A 22,205-nucleotide genomic window follows, 5' to 3' on the forward strand; every position below is an offset into this window, starting at 1 on the left:
TGCTAAGTGCCTTTCTTGTGCATGTTTGGTAAATGCACTTTAATCTTAGATTTCTATAATGTTAATTCAATATTCAATCAATCATTCATTCATTCATTCATTTAAAGTAGGCTCCACACCCATGTGGGGCCCAACGTGGGGCCTGAAATCACAAGCCTGAGATCAAGACCCGAGCTGAGATCAAGAATTGGACACTTAGCTGATTGAGCCATTCAGGTGTCCTCTTAATTTCTTATATGGAAAACTAAAAGGCACATCCGTAAGGATCTTACCTGTACTTTGCGAACAAAGGATGGAGTCACTCTTTTCTCGAAGTCGTCTATAGGTGTGTATGAATTAAGGATCTTTATGATCTGTGAACAGCACATAAGATGGTGTTGACCATGAAAAATCACAAGCCTGTCCATGAAATAATGATTCAGATGGTTTGGGAACTATTGGGAACCACATGTAGTTTTTTGATACAGTAATTTGGCTTTAGGAACCATGTACTCTAACCTCTTTCCTTCCTCCCATTCCTTCCCCTCATATATAGACATCTGTGAGTTCAGTGGGCAGGAAATGTATCATATACATTTTCCTGTTTTTAAGTCCTAAGTTAATATTAAATAAATGCTTATTAGATAAGAAGGTGGTTCATGGGAGATCTGTGTGCACCCCAAAGAGCACACAGAGATTCAGACACATCCTATGGCTGGCTAAGCTAGAGAGGGCAAAGATCAGGGACACACTTAACCAGCCTGGTCACCTGCACAGCAGACAGTGAGGTGCAGCGTTCATAGATCTCCTTGGCATCGCTGTCTGTGATCTTCTTGACCTGAAGCAACCAGGCTGCCTGAGAGAGAGGTTCCAAAGTTTCCTTGGCCAAGCTGTTCTGCAAATTCTTATCCTTAAGCCATTCTTCTAAGTAGCTGATATTGCACCTGGAGTAAAAGCCAGAGAAACAGACAATAGTGGATGACCCACTGAGATCTGTCCACTTCAGGAGAGGGTGCCCAATACCCCAGTGTGTCCTAAGAGGGTACCCGGGTTCAGTGAGAACCTTAGGACCATGGTCCAGCAGTTTCTTCATTTGTAACACCAGGAGGTTGGACCAGATGATTAGCTCTCATGATCCGTGGTTTTAAGGATCTTGATGGTCTAGGGTGAGGGGTCATACCAGCTAATAAACTTGGGGGAAAATCTGAGTAAAAAGCAGTGACTGCAATCATTTATAAAGTGATCTATTAAAATACCCTTAATAATAGATTTGAAAATCTACTTAAGGAAAATAAAATACACTTAATAATAGATTTGAAAATCTACTTAAGGAAAAAATCATAGTGATATTTAAAGACTTAATATTGGTGTAAAAAACTGTTTTCCTAAATTGACAGAAAATTTCCAGTTGATAGAAGGCTTTCATTCAGTCCACTGGGGTTTTCATTCTTGTGTCTGTCACTAATTATCATAAGTTTACAAGTTAAGAAGCATGGTTTTAGTTCCACCAATCTACTTGTGTGAGCTTGGAAAGTTACTGAACCTCTCTGGGTGAATGAGAGTGTTGAGAACCCTCATACGTTGCTAGTGGGAATGTAAAATGGTAGAGCTGCTAATGATAACAGTTGGCAGTTCCTCAAAACATAAAACATAGAACTGCGACATGACCCAGCAATTCCACTTTTAGGTAGATACTTAAGAGAACTGAAAAAAAAAAAAAAAAAAAAAAAAAAGAGAACTGAAAGCATATCCACACAATGTTTCACTACTCAAAAATCAGTAGTGAAATGTTCATTATGCCATTACTCATAATTTCCAAAAAATGAAAACAACCCAAAATGTTCACCAACTGATGGATATACAAATTGTGGTATGTCCATACAGTGGGACATTTATTCATCAATAAGAAGGAATAAGGTATTGATACATGCTACCACGTGGATGGACTGTGAAAACATTATGCTAAGTGAAGAAGCCAGTCACAAAAGACAACACATTTTATGATTCCATTTATAAAAGTGTCCAGAACAGACAAACCTATAGAGAAAGAAAATATATTTGTGGTTGTCTCGCCTAAGGGAGAGGGGACGGGGGAAGTGAGATGTGGTAGGGGGTAAGAATGCCGCTAATGGGTTTAAGGTTTCTTTTTGCAGTGATAGAAATGTTTTAAAAGTACATTATGGCGATGTTTGCACAACTCTGTAAATATACCAAAACCCAATGAACTGTACAGATATAGTTTACAGAATTAATAAACCGTACAGCATGTAAATGATCTATCAATGAAGCTGCTTTTAAAAATTGAGTGTTAAAAAAAAAAAATAATAAATAAATAAATAAATAAAAATTGAGTGTTGAGCCAGGGGCACCTGGCTGGCTCAGTTGGAGGAGCATGCAACTCTTGATCTTGGAGTCATGGGTTCAAGCCCCACGTTGGGTATAGAGACAAATAAATAAACTTTAAAAAATTAAGTGTTGAACCAAGTGATCTCTAAGGTCATTTCCAGCTCTGGCCTTCTAAATTAGCACTCCCTATGTGGGTCTTCTCTTTGATTATAACACTGGGACAATAATTCTGAATTGATATATTCCACAGGGATGTAAGGAATGTGAGATACCATATCTTCCATTGGTTTCCTCCCTTTTTTACACTGTCAGTTTTGTCCCACTATTTTGGATTCCTATTATGATAGATTCCTATTGGGCCTCCCATCTTATCCCTTCTAATCCATACTATTTAAACCTGCCATAAAAAAAAATAAACCTGCCATAGTCCTTCCTTAAACTGGATGTTGAGCATGTTAATTCTCCCACCCAAAAATCAGTAGTGAAATATAATCTAGTAACTCCATTCCTGGGTATTTACTCAAAGACAATGAAAACACTAATTCAAAAACCTATATACGCCCCTATGTTTATTGTAGCATTATTTTTAATAGTCAAGATATGGAAGCAACCCAGGTGTCCATCTATAGATGAATGGATAAAGAAGGTGTAGTGTAGCTATACAATGGAATATTACTCAGCCATAAAAAAGAATGAGATCTTGCCATTTGCAATAACATGGATTGACCTAGAAGGTATAATGCTAAGTGAAATAAGTTAGTTGAAGAATATCATATGATTTCACTCACATGTGGAATTTGAGAAACAGAACAAAGGAAAAAAGAAACAAACAAACAAACAAAAAAACACAGATTCTTAAGTACAGAGAACAAAACTAATGGTTGTCAGGGGGGAGGTGGGTGGAAGGATGAATGAAATAGATAAAGGGGATTAAGAGCACATCCTGATGATGACTGCATAGTGTATAGAATTGTTGGATCATTATATTGTATACCTGAAACTAATATAACACTGTATGTTGATTATACTTCAATTAAAAAAAAGTGGAGAGGGCAGCCCTGGTGGCCCACCAGTTTAGTGCCGCCTTCAGTCCAGGGTGTGATCCTGGAGATCCAGGATCGAGTCCAACATCGGGCTCCCTGCCTGGAGCCTGCTTCTCCCTCTGCCTGTGTCTCTGCCTCTCTCTTTCTCTCTCTGTGTCTCTCATGAATAAATAAATAAAAATCTTCAAAAAAAAATGGTGGAGAAATCAGTGGTGGAGTTCCAGTTCTTGGTAAGAACATACTCTACTTTGCCCCTCCCGTTGAATGCAGCTATTAAAGCTTACTAAAATGCCTGAAGCAGCTATTTGAGGACTCTGAAAAGTAAACAGGACAAGGTAGATTGGGGAAGAAGACCAGAATTTGAGGTATTGTCAAATGGATAGTGAGTTTACTAGCTTTTTCTGTCCACTATTCATTAGCCTGACCTCAAAGGAGCTGAAACTCAGCAGGTGGTGCTGATGGCAATAAAGATCTCCAGTAGGAGCCCTCTAGATCTGGGTTGAGGGACTGAAAAGATGGGTCTTACTGCTCTTAAGAGAGGGCAGAAATCCTCTTTTTTTCTTTTTTCTACTTTTTCTTTTTTGTGTTTAAGCCCCAAACAATTTCACTGTGGTCCACAGGGTCCAGTAAGGAGCTCAAATTCTGAGGCAGGAAAACCTTCTCCAAATGGAGCAACTATAGTTCAAGAGAATGGGGGTGAATCCCCACTGTTCTATTTCACCACCACTTAGCCCCAGATGAAGACATTTGCAGGAAGTTCACCACATAGTGGGTTAAATAAATTCCCAGTTTTCTGGAGGACCAAAATGGGGATTCCCAGGGATCTGGAAAGTATCAGGGGTGTTTTGGAGATGGAGGAGCTTGGTAAAGTAATCCCTTAAAGTTGGTCATGAACTCCTTAGTGCACACCTGGGTCCATGCATGGATCTAACCCTCAACAGCTCACATAGACTTTGAGGAATAAACAATGGGACAGAGCATCATCCGAGTTTCAGCTGACCATGAGGTGTCACACATGAGACAGAACCAAATAGCATAACAAAGCCTTTGAAAACTGACATGAGAATGACAAGCCACTAAGGATGGTCAGAACTTGCAGCTTGAACTCAAATGGATTATCTGATAAAAAATAGCAACATTCTCCATAAGGCTGAAAGACCCAAAGTCTCATAGTATAATATTAAAAGTGTCCAGGATACAATTCAAAATTACTTGGCATATGAAGAACCAGGAAAATCTCAATTTGTGTCATACAAGACAATCAATAGATATCAGCTCTGAGATGACACAGAGTTGGAATTATCTGATAAAGACTTTAAAGAAGCTATCATAAAAATGCTCCAAAAAATAAAGACAAACTATCTTGAAATAAATGTAAAGATAGTCTCAGATGAGAAAAAAATGATATAAAGAAAAACCAAACAAAAACTTTAGAAGTGAAAAATACGATAACAAAAATAAAGAACTCTCTTAGTGGGCTCAACAGCAGGATAGAGATGCCAGAGTAAACGGTCAAGAGAGATGATTCAATCTAAAGACAGAGGGGAAAAAAACTTAATAAAATAAACATAACTTTATGGACTCACTGAACAATAATGAAGATTTAACATTTGTGTTATTGATGTTCCAGGGGAAAGGAGAAATTGTGGCACAGACAAAATATTTGAAGAAATGACTGAAAAGTTCCCAGATTTAGTGAGATGTATGAGCCTACAGATTCAAAAAGCTCAGGGAATCTCAAATAGGTCATACCCAAAGAAATCCACGCCCAAACACATCCTAATTAAACTGTGGAAAATCAAAGACAAAAAAAAAAATCATGAAAGCAATCAGAGAAAAATCATGCATTACTCGTAAAGAAACAATAATTCAAATAACCTGACATTTCTCATCAAAACCATGGAAAATGTTTCATGTTTTTAAAGTGATGATAAAACTGAATGTCAATCCAGAATTCTATATCACAAAATATACTTCAGGAATGAAGGTGAAATGAAGACATTTTCAGATGAAAGAAAACAAAGTATTGCCAGTGAACCTGCTGTATAAGGACTCCCGAAAGAATTTCTTCAGGCAGAAGATACCTTCCTGACACCAAAATGAGATTTTGAGGAAAAAATAAGACTTGGAATATTAGGAATGAAGGAGTAACAGACATGGTAAATATGTGGGTAAATATAATAATTCTTCAAATGAGCATCTTAAAATATATTAGATTATTTAAATGAAAATTATATTATCTAGCAGAATTTTTGATGTCTCTAGATATAATACATAAGACAACGATAATGTAAAGGGAAAAGGGGCCTATGTGATGGTAAGCTTCCTACATTCCACTTGATACGGTTAAGATAATGATTCTAATATAGAATAAGGGGCACCTGGGTAGCTCAGTCAGTTAAGCATCTGCCTCTTGATTTCAGCTCAGGTTTTGATCTCAGGGTGGTGAGTTCAAGTGCCATGTTGGGCACGGAGCCTAACTTAAAAATAACTAAATAAATAGACTTAAAACTTAAGTATATATATAGTGTAATCCTACAAAATACTTTAAAAATACAAAGATATATAGTAAAAACACAGTATATAAATTTTTTTAGAGAGGGGAAGGGGCAGAGGGAAAGAGAGAGAGTATCTTAAGCAGGTTCCACATCCAGCGCAGAGCCTGTCATGGGGCTCCATCTCACAACACTGAGATCATGACCAGACAAAATCCAGAGTTTGACACTTAACTTTTGACTGAGCCACCTGGGCACCCTGAGAGTAGATAAATTTAAAAGGGGTACCAAAAAAATGTTCAAAGAACTCAAAAGAAGGCAGAGAAAGGAGAACAGAGAAATAAAAACCAGAAGAGGCAAGTAGAAAATAATAAAATGGTAGACTTATATCTAAACATATCAATAATTACATTAAGTTAAAATGGCCTAAACACCCCAATTGAGAAGTACAGATTGTCAGACTGGCTTAAAAAACCCCCAAACCAAAACAAGACCCTAATATATGCTGCCTCTAAGAAAGTCACTTCATATATGATACAGGTAGGTTAAAAGTAAAAAAGATGAGAAAAGATACACTATGAAAACACTAATCAAAAGAAACAGTAGGCTTTCAGATAAAGTAGATTTCAGAGGAGAGAAGATTACCATTAGAGGGATAAAGGAGGACTCTATATAACGTTAGGATGGTCAACTCACCAAGAAGACATAACGATTCTTCTTTTTTTTAAGATTTTATTTATGTATTCATGAGAGACACAGAGAGAGGGGCAGAGGATGGACAGAGAGAAAAGTAGGCTCCCTGCAGGGAGCCCGATATGGGACTTGAACCCTGCACCCGGGATTATGCTCTGAGCCGAAGGCAGACACCTAACCACTGAGCCACCCAAGCATCCCAGATATAACGATTCTTAATGTGTATGTACCTAACAACAGAGCCTCAAAATATATGGAGCAAAAACTGACAGATTGAAAGAACATATGATTCAAAATTACAGTTGGAGACTTCTACTCTTCTCAGTAGTCAACAGAATTAATACACAGAAAATCAAGGATATAGCAGGAATGAAAGATACCATCAACACCCATCAACCATGGGTCTAATTGACATTTATAGAACATTCCACCCAATGGCAGAATATACCTTTCAACTGCATGTGGAATATTCACAAAAACAGACCATATTCTGGGTCATAAAAGCAAATCTTCATAAATTTAAAAAGAATTAAAATCATACAAAGTTTTTTTTAATGTAAAAATATTTAGAAGTTTTTATTTAACAAATAAACCTGGGAAAGTCTCAGGCAAAGTGGGATGGTTGGTGACTCTGGTGTCTTAATCTATGGTACATTTTCAACCTCCGTGCACCTTGAGATGTTTTTTTTATTATGATAAAGACACACATAAAATTTACCAATTTACATTTTTAAGTGTATGGTACAAGTTTTAACTGTATGCACCACATTATGCAACAGAACTCTTTCATCTTGTAGACTTAAACTCTATATCCATAGAACACCACCTCCCCTTTCCCCTCTCTCTTCAGTCCTGGGCAAAAACCATTCTACCTTCTGTTTCCAAGAGTGTGACTAACAGAATACATTCCTTGAACATATGGAATGAAACTAAAAGTCAGTAACAGAAAGGCAGCAAGAAAGTCTCTGAATACTTGGATATGAAACCATATACTTCTAAATGATCCACAGGTCAAAGAGTAAGACTCCAAGGAAGTTAGAAATTATTTTCAATTCAACAAAAATGAAAATACAACATCTCAAAAATGGTGGGATAAAGTTAGTGCTTGGAGAGAAATTTATAGCATTAAATGCTTATCTTAGAAAAGAGAGTTCTCAGAGTCAATAACCAATGCTTCTACCTGAAGAAACTAGAAAAAGAGCAAAATAAGTCCAAAGTAAGAAGAAGGAATGAAATAATACAGTATCAGAAATCAATTAAAAATTTTAAAATAGGGATCCCTGGGTGGCGCAGCGGTTTGGCACCTGCCTTTGGCCCGGGGCGTGATCCTGGAGACCCGGGATCGAATCCCGCATCGGGCTCCCGGTGCATGGAGCCTGCTTCTCCCTCTGCCTGTGTCTCTGCCTCTCTGTCTCTCTCTGTGTGACTATCATGAATAAATAAATAAAATCTTTAAAAAAAAAAAAAAAAATTTTAAAATAGAGAAAAATCAGGGAAAGCAAAAACTGGTTATTTGAAAGCATCAGTAAAATTGATAAATCTCTAGCAAGATGGATCAAGATAAAAAGAGAAGACACAGATTACCAATATAGGAATGTAAGTGGAGGGATATCACTGCAAATTCTGCAGAAAGTAAAATAATAAGAAAATATCATTAATAGTTCTACACACAAACTCAACAACTTAGATGAAGTACACTGATTCCTTAAAAAAAAAAAAAACTCATCTAAGATGAGATATGTAACCTGAATAGTCCTATGACTATTAAAGAAATTGAATTCCAAGTTTAAAGCCTTCTTGGAAAAAATCCAATCTGTGGTGGCTATGACTGCTGAGAGACTAGAGTGCGCCTTGCTCACGCTGGCATTCCACTTTTTCTTTGGAACCCCCCTGGCATTCCATTCAACTCCATCAGTTTTCCTTCACTGAGGCTTGTGCTCATTCCTCCAAGTCTGCATCTCCTAAAATTCTATCTGTCCTTTCAGGCCCAAATCAATGCCTTTCATGTTCTTCTCTAGTTCCCTTAGTCCAGCAAGCAGTGTTATATCCTTGGGCCACATTATTCTGGTTCCTGACAGAACTGTCACCCTATGGGGGCTTTTATCAAAGATCACTGGGCAAAACAGCTGCAGTGAAACTTGCTGTAAAAATGCTACTGCAGAGACTGTGGGATAAAGTTCCCCATGAAATCTTATTTTTAGGGATCCCTGGGTGGCTCAGTGGTTTAGCGCTGCCTTCAGCCCAAGGTATGATCCTGGAGTCCCGGGATCGAGTCCCACATCAGGCTCACTGCATGGAGCCTGCTTCTCCCTCTGCCTGTGTCTCTGCCTCTCTCTCTCTCTCTCTCTCATGAATAAATAAATAAATAAATCTTTTTAAAAATCTTATTTTTATAATTCATGACTAGGGACAAAAAAGTAATTAGGACAATATTTATCTCTTTCTTCCCTGGGAATACCTGGCTCACCAGACTCAACAAGACCAGGTTGCTGACAATGTCTGGCATTCTGTCCTGCCAGCCAGAAAGCCCAGAAACAGTTTTCAAGCCACCCTGTCCAGTGTTTATGATTTTTTTCCCCTTTGGTCTTGATTTCCTACTTGTATTCATGTCTTATTATTTCATGGCTTGTTTTTCATTGTAAAGCCACCTCAAATCCTTATGGACCTTGCTTATGTCAGGAGCTTAATAAATATCTGAGTGAACAAATCTCTGTCAAATTCATGTGCTACTCAGAGCAACACAGTGTAAGGGGATTACTTCTCGGATGACCACTTTCAGTTGGTGAAAGAAGGCGGCGCTGAACACCTATGGGGACAGATGTGGCCTATCCCCTGGGCAGCTGTCACAGGACCTAGAGGCGTGTGTCCTGCTCATGACCATCCTCCCTTGTGGAGACCCACAGAAGGAATGAGAATTGCCTTAGTCAAGGCTCAAATGGCACATTGAGGTTTACGGGTTTACTTTGAATAGGGTTGAATCCTGCCTCAGAGGCCTACAGGGCTTTCTGCTTGGAGCTTGTGAAATAAATAAAATTCTTTCTTTTCTCAAGGATGAGAAAAAGATCCACAAAGGCCAGCCCTTCAGAATACTCCTTCTTATCTGAAAACCACAACCTGGTGTCCTGGGATTCGCCAGCCTGGTGGTGGGGATGTCCAACTCCAAACTTCATTATTGCTAAAACGGTTTAATGGATGCCTCGTTTATCTCTTGGTTTAAGGTACTTTGCCATCTCCCCTTACATCACTGTCATCAACATGACCTCAGCTTCTCATGCCACACGCAGGTATCAAATCCCTGTTCAAATTACCAAAATCTTAAATATATGGTCTTTTCCTAGTCACGTGGCAGCGTTAACTCTTACGATAGCTCAGGGCTTGTGTTTCCTCAACCAAGAGATCAAGAAAAGTTGACACACTCCAAAAGTGTGGCTCATCATGTCCTGGGGACATTGGTCCTGCTGCTCCCCAAGCAAATCTCTGCTTGATCCAGACAGAGCTTCCTACTACAGCCGGAGGGGGGCACCCCACTCAGCTCCCCCACGTGCCTTTGCCCGTCTCGTTTCCCCTTGCCTGGAATGCCCTTCTCCCTGTTAAATCGCTCAGTGCACAGCTCTTGGGCTTAACTTGTCCGCGAGGATCGTTGGTCGCTCTTCTCTGCAGCACCTGTTGGCGACTTCATCGTCCCGGCCTGAGAGGCCTCTGGCCCCGCACCCTGGCAGCGCGGCCCGTGCAGGGGCTCAGCGTGCGGCCCTGGAGGTCAAGAGCATTCTTCCCCGCGGCCCCCGGCCTGGGCCTTACCTGATCTGCATCCCTTTCCTGCAGGAGCACATGTCCTTGCGCAGGAAGAGGCTGTTCAGGGTGACTGCCCCGATCAAGAAGAAGAGCTGCTTCACGGCCTGCCGCACCAGCTCGGGGTCCAGGCCGTTCTGGCACATGGTGCTGTAGAAGTAGCTCAGCTGCTGCAGGACGGAGGTCATGGTGTAGGCGTCCGTGTCGTCTATGCTAGACGAGCGCTTCCGGAAGCCTGTGGGCTTCAGGCCAGAAATGCCCTGCAGGCTCTCGTACTCCAGCATGCCGGGCACTAAGACAGGAAAACACAAGCATTTCTTGCACACACAGTGGAGACAACCAGAGGACATTTTCCATTGCTCTCTTGGGTCTGTTCTAAGGTGGGACATTTTCCGTGAGGGTTAGCAGGGGCCTCGGCTGTGACAGGGAGAGAGGATCCAGGACTGGGGAGCTTGTGGGGCAGGAGGTGGCTGGAAGGCAGGGCTGCTTAGGACAGGGCAGCAGCTCTGCTTGGAGGCTTGGAGCGCCTCTTCTTTCAACTTCACAGGAAAGGGAGCAGGTTAACATCATAACTCATGGTCTGGGACCATTTAAAGCCTGAAGTACTTAAACTTCAGAAAATTGAAGAAAGTATACAAGAATTTGAGGGGGACTTTAAGATTTCAAACACACTTAGTCATGACCTAAGATTAGCTACATAAGTAGTAGCAGGTCTCACCAGTCTTTCCCTTCAGGGTGAATCAGCCTTACAGGTAGGAAACTATGAGTCATGTACTTTTTTCTAAAAAAGATTTTATTTATTTATTCATGAGAGACAGAGAAAGGCAGAGACACAAGCAGAAGAGAAGCAGGCCCCCATGGCCCCTGCCCCCCCCCCCCCCCAAGGAGCCTGATGCAGGACTCAATCCTGGATCCCAGGATCACACCCTGAGCCAAAGGCAGACGCTCAACCACTGAGCCACCCAGGCATCCCTATGAACCATGTACTTTTATAAAGCAGTCATTTCAAGCAGTTAAAAAGAATTAAAAAGTAGACATTCACACAATTAAGTTTTTCTGGTTTTAAAATTATATTCTTTGTAAACATTCCTTATACTGGATTTACTTTCTTTTTTAATTTATTTTTTATTTTTTTTATTTACTTTCTTAAGGTCTCAGTGCTACCGTAAATATTTTTTGGTCATCTATTCTTTTCTTACCTATTATTGGCTGAATGTTGTTTTCCATTACAACAATGAACCGATGATATATTCGTATAGCCACATCACTAAGAATCTGTCTGTATTCTGAAAGGTCAAAGTTGTTCAAGCAATTCTTATTCTGATTTGGACTATTGAGCTTCATGAATTCCTGAAAGTAATGTGAGCATATAAATATTAGAATGATATAGACATGTAGGAAATTAAAATACTATCTCTACTAATGATGTTCTAATCAGCTCTTATACTTTAAAGCCTAATGTCTCAAATGAATTCTTCATGTTGGTGGTGCCACTTATTTTCTATAAGTAACTGTCACTGTACTGCCTCCTCACCCTACAAATATGTGCCCCCAGCACCTACAGAATACAGTGGAAGACAACTCCCATGGAAGCTCATCAAAAAACCCTACAAAGCACCTACAGAAACAAAGAGCTGTAAGAGGTCAGCTGGTGCAATGCATGAGATTCATGACTTAATGATTATAGAACATTGATCAATCTGAAATTTTTTAAAATGTGTGTTATGGACTAAATGTTCGTGATGCTCCCAAATTCATATGTTGGAGCCCTCACCTCCAGTGCAGCTGTATTTGGAGAAGGGGCCTGTAATAAAGTAATTCAGATCAAAAGAGGTCCTAAGTGTGAAGCTCTAATCTGTCAGGATTCGTGTCCCTTTATTAAGAGACACAGAGTGCTCAATCTCTTTCCACACCCATGCACCAAGGCTGTGTGAGGGCACAGCGAGAAGGCAGCCATCCACAAGCCAGGAAGAAAACTCTCACCAGGAACCAGCCATGCTGGCACCCTGGTCTCAGACTTCAGGCCTCTAGAACTGTGAGAAAATAAATTTCTGTAGTTTAAAAGCTTTGTAGTCTGTGATATTTCATTATAACAGCCCAATCAGACTAATATAGTAGGTTCAACATGTTCAAAGCAATAAAAGAAAAAGAGAGCATTAAGAAGAGCATGTAATGATAAGAGGCAGAGGTGAAAAAGCACCATTGAAATATAAACGAAAATATAGTAATTGAAAAAACATGACTGGGAAAAGTACATGGGGGGGGCAAATAAATGGTATTGAATAATATCCTCTTTCATTAATGTCTCACACATACCGGTTTGTCTTAAATGGACTGGGCTGTGCCCCCTGCTTCTTTTGGTATTCCTTTTAGTCAAAAGTTGGATTTTCTTTACTTATTTCTCCTTTTGTTCTATAGTACTAGTAGAGTTGCTTCTATATTTAGTTTTACTTTTCCTTTTTTGGGACAATTGGCTAGCCACCCGGAAGAAGATATGAAATCATTATCTCACACATAATGGAATAAATAATCACACCAATTCTGGATAGATAAAAACATAATTGTGAGCTCTAAATTTGAATTATAGAGGTTCAGAAGAAATCAAGAAAATAAGTTCATGATCTCAGGGCAGGGAAGAATTTCCTGAACAAGACACTAAAACACACATCATAAATGAATAGGATTGATACACCACAGTTCAGAAATTGTGCATAACATACCCCATAAAGAAAATTATAAGACAGGCCACAGTTTATCCGTGATATGTAAATATCTCCTATGAATCAATAAGAAAAAAAAAAGTCAAGGGATACCTGGGTGGCTCAGCAGTTGAGCACCTTGCTTTTGGCTCAGGGTGTGATCCTGAGGTCCAGGATCAAGTCTTGCATTGCACTCCTTGTGGGGAGCCTGCTTCTCCCTCTGCCTGTGTCTCTGCCTCTCTCTCTCTGTCTCTCATGAATAAATAAATAAAATCTTTTAAAAAAATAGCTTCTGAAAAAATGGAGAACTGACGTCAGTAGGCAATTTGAACAGAAACCCAAATGATCAGTGAGCACATGGAGTGATTCCTTTTTTTTTTTTTTTAAGATTTATTTATTTTAGAGAAAGTGTGTGTGTGTGAATGAGCAGGGTTAAGGGCAGAGAGAGAGACAGAGAATCTCCAGCAGACTCCCTGCTGAGCACGGAGCCCTATGTAGGCTCAATCTCTTGACCCTGAGATCAAGACCTGAGTAGAAACCAAGAGTCTGATGCTCAACCAACTGAGCCACGTATGTGCCCCTACATGGAGTGATTCCTGATCTCATTAGTGATCAGATAATTGCAATTTAAGTCAACACAGTACCATTTTATAGCAATGAGATTGGTAAATAATTAAGATGACTTCAATATCAAGTGTTGATGAAGGTATGACGCTGGAAACTTCCTGCACTGCTGGTGGGACCATTAACGGTACAAACATTTGGGAGGGCAGTGAAAATCCTAAAAGCTACTTTGTTATTTCAGGTCAATGACATTTTGTTCTGTGGGTATTTGAAGAGGGAGGATTCCTTTATGATGCTAGCCCCTTGGGAGCAGAGTCAGAATGGCAAAGGACATATAGATTGTGGAGGAATGATTGGAATCCTGCAGAGAGAAGAGCTCTGAAGAACCAAAGGCAGATGCTTAACTGACTAAGACACCCAGGCTCCCCTACCTCACTGATTTAAAACTCAAGGGAAACTGAGGCCTAGTATCATGCCCATGGTCCAGGCCTCTTTCCGTAAGTCTTCTGACTGTGACTTCTGTCCAACAGTGATGTGAAGTTGGCCTCCTGGCTAAGAAGGAAACCAGGAAGCCCTCTGGAGCAGAGGCTGCCCCTGGAGCCAGGCATGTCCCCACTCCCTGTGGTGAGCTCTGGCTAACAAGGAAGTTCTAGACCAGCAGTCAGCACAGAACACAGAGCAGGCAAATATCCGTACCTCTTCTCCACTGTACTGCCTCAGGCAGTTGAGAAAATGACATGTATTGGAAAGCCAAAAAGATAGCATCTCAAAGTCTTCTAAATGTTCCTTAAAAAAAGAAAAAAAAAAAAAAGATAAGAGTTGGATTTGATGACTACTGGTACCTTTGAGCCAAAAACAGATGTATCTTACCTGTTTGGGTTAGCTGGTGGCTTTTGACCAAAGTGAATTCTTTTATTCACCAAAGGTTTTATTACGTATATAGTGTAACAATGAGCTCTTACATTTATTTAGCAGGATCTGGTTTGCAAAGTATTTCTGTAGAAGTTATGTCACCTATTATGAAACTTGAGGCAGGCACTGCGGGAATGCCTGGTAAAGATGAGCCCAGAGTTCACATTGTGACCAGGAGGAATGTCACTGATAACATGATATCCAGGGGACATGATGAAACAGGTGGCTGAGCACCTGTACATGGGTTATACCAGAGCTCAGAGGGTGGAAAGACACTGGCAAGAGAGGGCAGCTGAGAAAGTCTCCTGAGAAGGGGGGAGAATGCTGTCCTTGAAGGAAAGAGGTGCAGAGACAAGAGCTCGGAATCCAGGACTCCACTGGGGAGAACAGCCCTGCTGTGGGGCTGCAGGAAGAGGAACAGAGAAGGTAGAGGCCTGGTGGTCAGAGGTAAGGGGAAAACTGGGAAAGTCCTGGGGCTTGAGGAACGCAGCAGGAGAGTTTCAAAGAAGCGTGCCTAATGCTTCAGTCCATTAGAGAAGGACAAAAATTAAGGAAAAACCCTTGGATTTAGCAGGAGGAATGTCTGGTTATCTTTCTGTGGAGTGACAGGGGTGGAAGCCAGATGGCAGGACCCGGTGGAGCCTGCCAGAGTAAGCAAGCCCCCTGGCAGTTGGGGCGCGGGGTAGGGTCGGAAATGCAGAGAGACTACACGATATGTGGGGGCTGCTTTAGTGTGCTGTGTGCTGGAGTGGGGAGGTCAGTGTGCTGTGTGCTGGAGGGTCAGGTCCCGGACCCCCACAAAGGCAGAGGGCAGGGAGTCACTGGGGAAGCCAGGATGGGAGATGGTGGTGGGAAAGGATTTATACTCTGCACGCTGTGCATCTTTTACTTTCTAAATATTTATACGTTCCAGAGCAGCAAGATGAGGCAAACGCTGTGTGCCTGTGGCCTGGGGCACAATGCACGCATGCCCTAAGGAAACCCATCTTGTGAAATTATGGGCAGGGAAAACATCAATTTCTGCGGGCCCTTTCCAAGGGCACTCTGGTGGCTCTCATGAAAATAGCTACCAGAAAACACTCAACACCAGACAAATGTTAATTTTCTACTCCTGACTCCTGACGAATAATGAATCCTCATGGCCCAGCATCTCACACCCTGAAGGGGTAGGAGCGATGGGGGTCATGGCTACCAGGTTGTGGTCTTCAAGGTAAGGCTCTGAGTTCTGTTGGCCTATCTGTAGCCTTGGGAATCCCTAACCAAACTTGTTTCTTCCAAACAGCTTGGCTTCTTTGACTGAGCCTAGTCTGAGGTATCTCGTGCTTCACCGAAGACCAGAGGTGCGCCAAGGATGAATCCTTAAGGGGTTCTGAAAGCAACCAAAATACCGAGGGCCAGTATCAAAGGCATTCCTACCTTAACCACCTGCTTGATGCCGTTGATGGCGCTGTTCATAAGGGACTTGAGCATGCCGGCGTCGTTGAGGGAGTCTGCGTAGCGCACACACATGAACAGGATGTGAGCTGGCAGTCCTGGGATCATGTTCACCACCACACCACGAGGCTTCAGGTCTGGTACAGAAAGGGTTGATGAGCTCATCGTGAGCTCTCCCCATAAGGAGCCTCTGACCATAGGACAGGGCTTATTTGCTTTCCTGTCATGATGCACACCTGAGTGCCTAGGGATGCCTTTACTCTTTCAGGAATTTAGTCTAGCTCTTCCTGGCAAAAATATACCGGCACCATCTGATCCTCTTACTTCTCATTTGCACAGTACTTTGTCTTTTTTTAAAAGGTTGAATTTTAGTTGGAGTTCGTGCTTCTCCCTAGCATGGAGACCCTGGATTTCAGACCTCCAATGTAAGGGAGAAACCCCAAGTCCATGCACTTGACTCCAGCCTCTATGATGAGGGATATGATCTCAGTGATCACATGCACCTGCCTTGAATCAGGAAAACAGATACATTAATAGCCCTGCAGAGGAGGCCTCACTGGCCTCAAGGAGAAGAGAATGGCAGGGGGAGGAGGGGTAAACTTCATAGAATGGACTAAGGTAAGCAAACCTCCCCACAGCTGCATAAACCAGGGGAATGGAGAGTCCCCATGGGTGTGCACCAGTGAGGGTAGAAAGGACAGGGTACAGGTGCTCATGTGCTCTGGAGGGGGTCACTTAGAAGAAGAGGAAGTTAGGCTCCACATTGTTTTGCTGCTTTAAGATCTTGAGACCAGCTGATAGAAAGGCAGCTTTTCTCTCTGCCACTGGAAAACCATGTGATTTTCATGGTACAGTCTAGTAAGATTGGCTCTGAGACCACCAACCCTTGTGTGTACACTAGAACATCACTGTAGGAGTGGCTGGGAAGCCCCCATCATATTGCCCGCAAATAAAATTCTCAACAGAAGTCAAATGGAACAAGGAGTCACAGTTACTTCCACCATAGCTCCTGTGCTAAGACACAAAAATGAGAGGATGTGTCTCCTATCTGGGTTCTATGATCAGACTCTGGAAGGGGTTAGGGCAGCACTTCTTAACTGAGGGCAATTCTGGCTCCCTTGGGATGTTTGGCAGCGTCTGGAGATGGTTTTTATTGTCATGACTAGAGGTTGTTACTGGTTTCTAGAGGGTAGAAGTCAAGGACACTACTTAATATCCTACAGTGCATAGCCATCGCCCCCCCCAACCCCAACAACGAATGATCTGGTCACTAGTGCGGAGGTTGAGAAGATCTGGGCTAGGAGAAGCAGCAGTGGAGGAAGAGAAGCTACCGCCCCACCCAGGACAGTAGCAATGACTGACAGACAAACATTCAGAGTTCCGGGTCTCACTACCAAGAATGAGGTTTTGAATGAGCTTCTCCTCATCTTCTGTCTTGTATTCCAGCATTCCAAGGTACTCCTTAGGTCCTGAGGACAAGTGCACATCATTGCCTGTAGGCAGAGGCAAAAAATCAGCTAAATTCACAGAAACAGCTTTCATAGGCTTTATAATGAGACTATGCTGTCTTCCCACCCCATTCCAGCTGGCTGGCACATGAACGCTTGTGGCTTTCAGGTATATGGAAACTTTATTAATCCTGAAGAATTCCTCTGGTAGTGATTCATATTTGCGAGTATATCAATGAGTAAAGCTGCTGCCAAAAAGGTGAAGTTATCCTTGAAGGGATCCTGATGAGTGCTGGTGTGAATCCAGCACAGTGTGGAGAAAGCAAGCCAAGATACTGCTTCTGTTTTCATGATACTGATGCCACAGTCAAGGAAACAAGATTATGAAACAGTTGGTGAGAAAAGTACTAAACTGCAGGATCCTAAGGGGGCTGTATTAGTTTCCTATGTGCTTTAACAAGTTACCACAAACTTGGTGACTTATGATACCATAGATTTTCCCATCTTACAGTGCAGGAGCTCAGAAGACTGAAATGGATCTCACATGAAGGACTGAAATCAAAGTGTCAGTAGAGCTGAGTTCTGGAAGCTCTAGGGGAGAATCGTTTCTTGCCTTTTTCAGCTTCCAGAGGCTGCCCAAATCCCCCGGCTTGTGGCCACATCACTCTGACCTCTGCTTCTATCACCATGGCCCCCTCTCTTTCTGCTTCCATTGTCACATCGCCTTCTTTCATGCTGGCACTCCTGCCACTCTTTATAAGGTCCCTTATGATTGTACTGGGTCTACCTAATAAGCCTGGGTAATCTCCTCCATCGCAAGATCCTTAATTTAATCACATTGGCAAAATCTCCTTTGCTGTATAAGTGCTGGGGATTGGGATGTGGACATCTTTGGGTGGGCCAGAGTCTGCCCTCTGGTCGCCAAAGATTCATGTCCACTCTGAGATATAATGACAGAAACAGAGGTTAGGAGTCAAAGATTTTTTTTTTATAAAGATTTTTATTTATTCATGAGAGACACACAGAGAGAGGCAGAGACATAGGCAGAGGGAGAAGCAGGCTCCATGCAGGGACCCCGATGTGGGACTCGATCCTGGGACTCCGGGATCATGCCCTGAGCCAAACGCAGATGCTCAACCACTGAGCCACCCAGGCATCCCAAGAGTCAGAAAGATTTTGAAGATGTTATACTGTTGAGCTGGAAGAGAGAGGAAGGGACGCATAAGCCAAGAAATGTGGGTGGGCTCTAGAAGCTGGAAAGACAAGTGAAAAGACTCTCCCCAAAAGCCTCCAGAAGGAACACAGCCCTGCTGACATACTGATTTTTAACTCTGTGAAAACCGTATTGGACTTCTGGCCTCCAGAACTGTAAGATAACAAATCTGTGTTGTGTTAAGCCACTAATTTTATGTTGATTTGTTACAGCAGCCATAAGAAATTAATACAGGGGCTGTAAGAATTCACACAGAAGTGGCTGGAACTCTTAACAAGTCAAGGAGGCAGCACAGTAGTTGGGCCGAGAAGGGTGAGTAGGGTCTGGTGGGTGAAAAAGAAGGTGGCACAGGTAGCGAGTTAACAGAACTTCCTTATTACTCTATAAGAATTTCTCCTGCTTAAAAAAAAAAAATTTTTTTTTTCCTGCTAACATACTAGCTCTTTTCTCTTGGAGACTAATAAAGGTAGAAGGTCAACCGTTTTACTAAGCAATACTGTTTATGGTAAGCATGATGTCTGATTGGTACCCTGCATCTGGACCTGGATGAACAACAAATAAAGCAGACACATCTGATAAGGACATTACACTTTGGGTATTCTTGAATGTGGTGACTTGTATCTGGACTTGTTTCTTGCAGGGACTCTGGAAGTGAACGGCACCTATGGAGAGTTCAAAAGATGTTGGCTTCCTACCAAGAGTCATGTGGCTGAGCCTGGAAGCAGATGCTACAGCCCACTAAGCCCTGAGGTGACTGTGTCCCTACTGACGACTTGATGGTGCTCAGAGAACCACACAGCTAAGTTGCTCCCACATTCTTGACTCTCAGAATCTGTGTGTTGCTAAGTATGCATTGTTTTAAGTTGCTAAATTTCAAGATAGTTTGTTATATGACAATAGATAACTAATATAGGAAGGGAAGCTGATGTATTCCACTTTAGACACGTGGGGTTGGAAGAGGTAATAGAAAGGCAAAGAAAGTATTTTGGAGGCAAAAAGGAGCCAGGACTCAGGAAAAGAGGTGAGAGGTGGGAGGTAGATTTTGGAAGTCCGTGTGTTGAGATGGTGGTTCATCCATCCATTCCAATGGGGACACTATGGGGGCTTGGGAAGGACAGACATGGTCCTTGCCCTCATGAGGCAGACTGACATTTATCATTAATTATTGAAGGAGAAGGATCCTCATGTTGGTGGTGGATATTTTGAGATTGAAGTGAGAGTGGAATAAATACCAATAAAGGAGCTCTTCAAAGAAATGAATGCAGAAAAAGAAGCAGACAGTTGGAGATACAGCCTTAGTGATCCAGACTGGGAGGAAGAGGAAGCAATATGCAATAAGAATCAAGAGCGTAGAAGAGAGAAGTCCGCTAAGTTCACTGATTCAGTAACAGCCAAGGGAAAGAAAGGCATGGGGTCCTTTTCTTAGGAGCTCATGAGGGCATTCAAAGTGTGAAGTTCAGTCCATGTTCAGGACTACTGTCTATCTTCTTAGATCTCTTCTCTCTTCTAATAGAAATGGAGATATTGATCCTATGTAACTGGGAGAGGAAGAGACTTTCAAAGCAGTTATATTTGAAACTTGTTCACAGTTTCATTTTTAAAAGGAGAGAGTTAATCACAGAAGAGATTAAAAGTATTCATTACAGGGCATCCCTTAAGATGACATGAGTGCATATGGAATTATCTGAGGGCTGGTGAGTTATCCTCTGGCCAAAAGATCTTTCCATTAGCCCATCACTGAGCCCCAACCCATCCCCCACATTCCCCAGTTGAGAATTATTCCTTTGAGTTTCAGAGACTCTGGGCCACATCAGGAAACAAACAATGTGTGCTACCCTTAGCCAACAGTTCAAAAGGTAGGAAAGAGAATGTTATTTTTCCTACCCTTTTCAATCGTCTTGGTTAGAGTCTTGACTTGATCTTGTAGCTTCTTAATCACTCTGTCCTTCATGTCTAACTCTTCTTCAAGATCCTACAGATTCAAAACAAACAAAGACATTAGCTTAGAAGCATCAATCTGTGTTTTGGTAACAGCTTTATTAAGCTATAATTCATATACCGTGCAATTCACTCATTTGAAGTGTACACTCAGTGCTTTTCTAAAGTCAGCTATACGATGGCAACCATCACCATCATCTAATTCTGGAACACTTTTGTCACACCAGAAAGAAACCTGTAACATTTCCCTAGTCCCCTCCTGTCCTTGATAATCACCAATCTACTTTCTGACTCGTTATTATTTGCTTCTTCTGGACACTGAACATAAGGGGAATCATACAATATGTGGCCTTTTGGGTCTGGCTTCTTTCACTTAGTATAATGTTTTCAAGGCTCATCAGTTTCAAGCATGCATCAGGACTTCATTCCTTGTTGTGACTGAATAATATCCTACTGTATGGATATGCAATATTGATCTTGATCTATTTTTCCCTTAAATTAATGCCTGTCAGAGAGAATTGAAAAATATGAATGTGTGAAAATGGGTTCTCTGGATATCAGAAGCTTGAGGCAGAGAAACTTTAGAGATTTGGGTCCTGGTTTTGCATTTCCTTCATGATAAAGGGGTGGCCCTGCCCATGCTAAATTTGGCTCAAGAACCAGCAGAGTCCCGGATGCCTACAAATATTTCTTAGAAAGGGTAGAGTGTTTAGGTTCTTTCTGAATTCCAAGGGCTTTGACTCAGAAAGGATTCAGGCTTCTCATCCCACAGTGTCCCACGCACAGCCACTACAGCCACGGGCTCTCTGGGGACTCTTGGTGCCAAGGGAGACTGTGCTGTTTCCACTCTTTGGCCACCTCTCCTCTGCTACAATTCTGGGTCTCTGGCTAAACATGTTAGGAACTTCAGTTTCTTCCCTCTTGTCTCAGTCCATCCTAAAATACATCTAAAAATAAAAGTTACCAGTCAACAAGAACCTGGAGGAAACCACTGTTCACATTTTGATTTCATTCCTTTCTTTCTTTTCTAATCTGGCACCTGCACATTTTATAGAATTGTGATCATACTGCATATGAAGTTTTCAATTCTATATTTTTCTCATTATACTGAGGACACATTCCCATGTCATTGATAATATACGCAAGCTGTCATTTTAATACCTAAGTCATATGATATACAACAACTTGTTCTACCCACTACTGTTGGACATGCATTTTTTTACTGTGATGGCCACTCTGAACAAAAATCTTTGTTCCTAGATCTAATTACTTAGGATAATAAGATATTAGAAATTGCATTACTGAGTCAAAAAGAATGTGAATCCAAAGGTTCATATTATTTGCCTCCACATTACCTCTGAGAAAGTTAATGCCAATTGCTATCCCTGGAGACCATGTGTGACAGTGCCCACTGCCAGGTATTTTCACCGGCACCATAAGATCTCTATAACTTGAAGGGCAACAATAACATGTAGTTTTAATTTTGAATTTCTTTGATAAATGGTGAGATGATCACTATTTTTTCCCTTTTTTTAATTTTTTTTATTTTTTCCCTTTTTTAATAAGGATTTTTTCTTTGACTCCAAAATTATGTAGTGGTTCAAATAGTGTCTCCTCAAAAATTCATGTCTACCTAAAACCCTAGAATGTGA

General features: G+C 41.5%; 1 protein-coding gene across 2 annotated transcripts in view; it reads right to left on the reverse strand.

Annotated features, from left to right (window-relative positions):
• MYO5C (myosin VC) overlaps positions 1 to 22,205 on the reverse strand; it is a 94,988-nt gene that overhangs the window by 2,918 nt on the left and 69,865 nt on the right. For both annotated transcript variants that reach the window (XM_072808547.1, XM_072808546.1), the window contains 8 exons: positions 20,500 to 20,587; positions 17,349 to 17,447; positions 15,937 to 16,091; positions 14,305 to 14,394; positions 11,545 to 11,695; positions 10,355 to 10,637; positions 749 to 923; positions 273 to 353 (listed from right to left, as the gene is read on the reverse strand). In XM_072808547.1, the coding sequence (XP_072664648.1) occupies positions 273 to 353; positions 749 to 923; positions 10,355 to 10,637; positions 11,545 to 11,695; positions 14,305 to 14,394; positions 15,937 to 16,091; positions 17,349 to 17,447; positions 20,500 to 20,587 (1,122 nt within the window). The remainder of the gene's footprint in view (positions 1 to 272; positions 354 to 748; positions 924 to 10,354; positions 10,638 to 11,544; positions 11,696 to 14,304; positions 14,395 to 15,936; positions 16,092 to 17,348; positions 17,448 to 20,499; positions 20,588 to 22,205) is intronic.

The sequence above is a fragment of the Canis lupus genome, chromosome 32 (assembly GCF_048164855.1).
Source record: "Canis lupus baileyi chromosome 32, mCanLup2.hap1, whole genome shotgun sequence".
NCBI classification, from domain to species: Eukaryota; Metazoa; Chordata; class Mammalia; order Carnivora; family Canidae; genus Canis; species Canis lupus.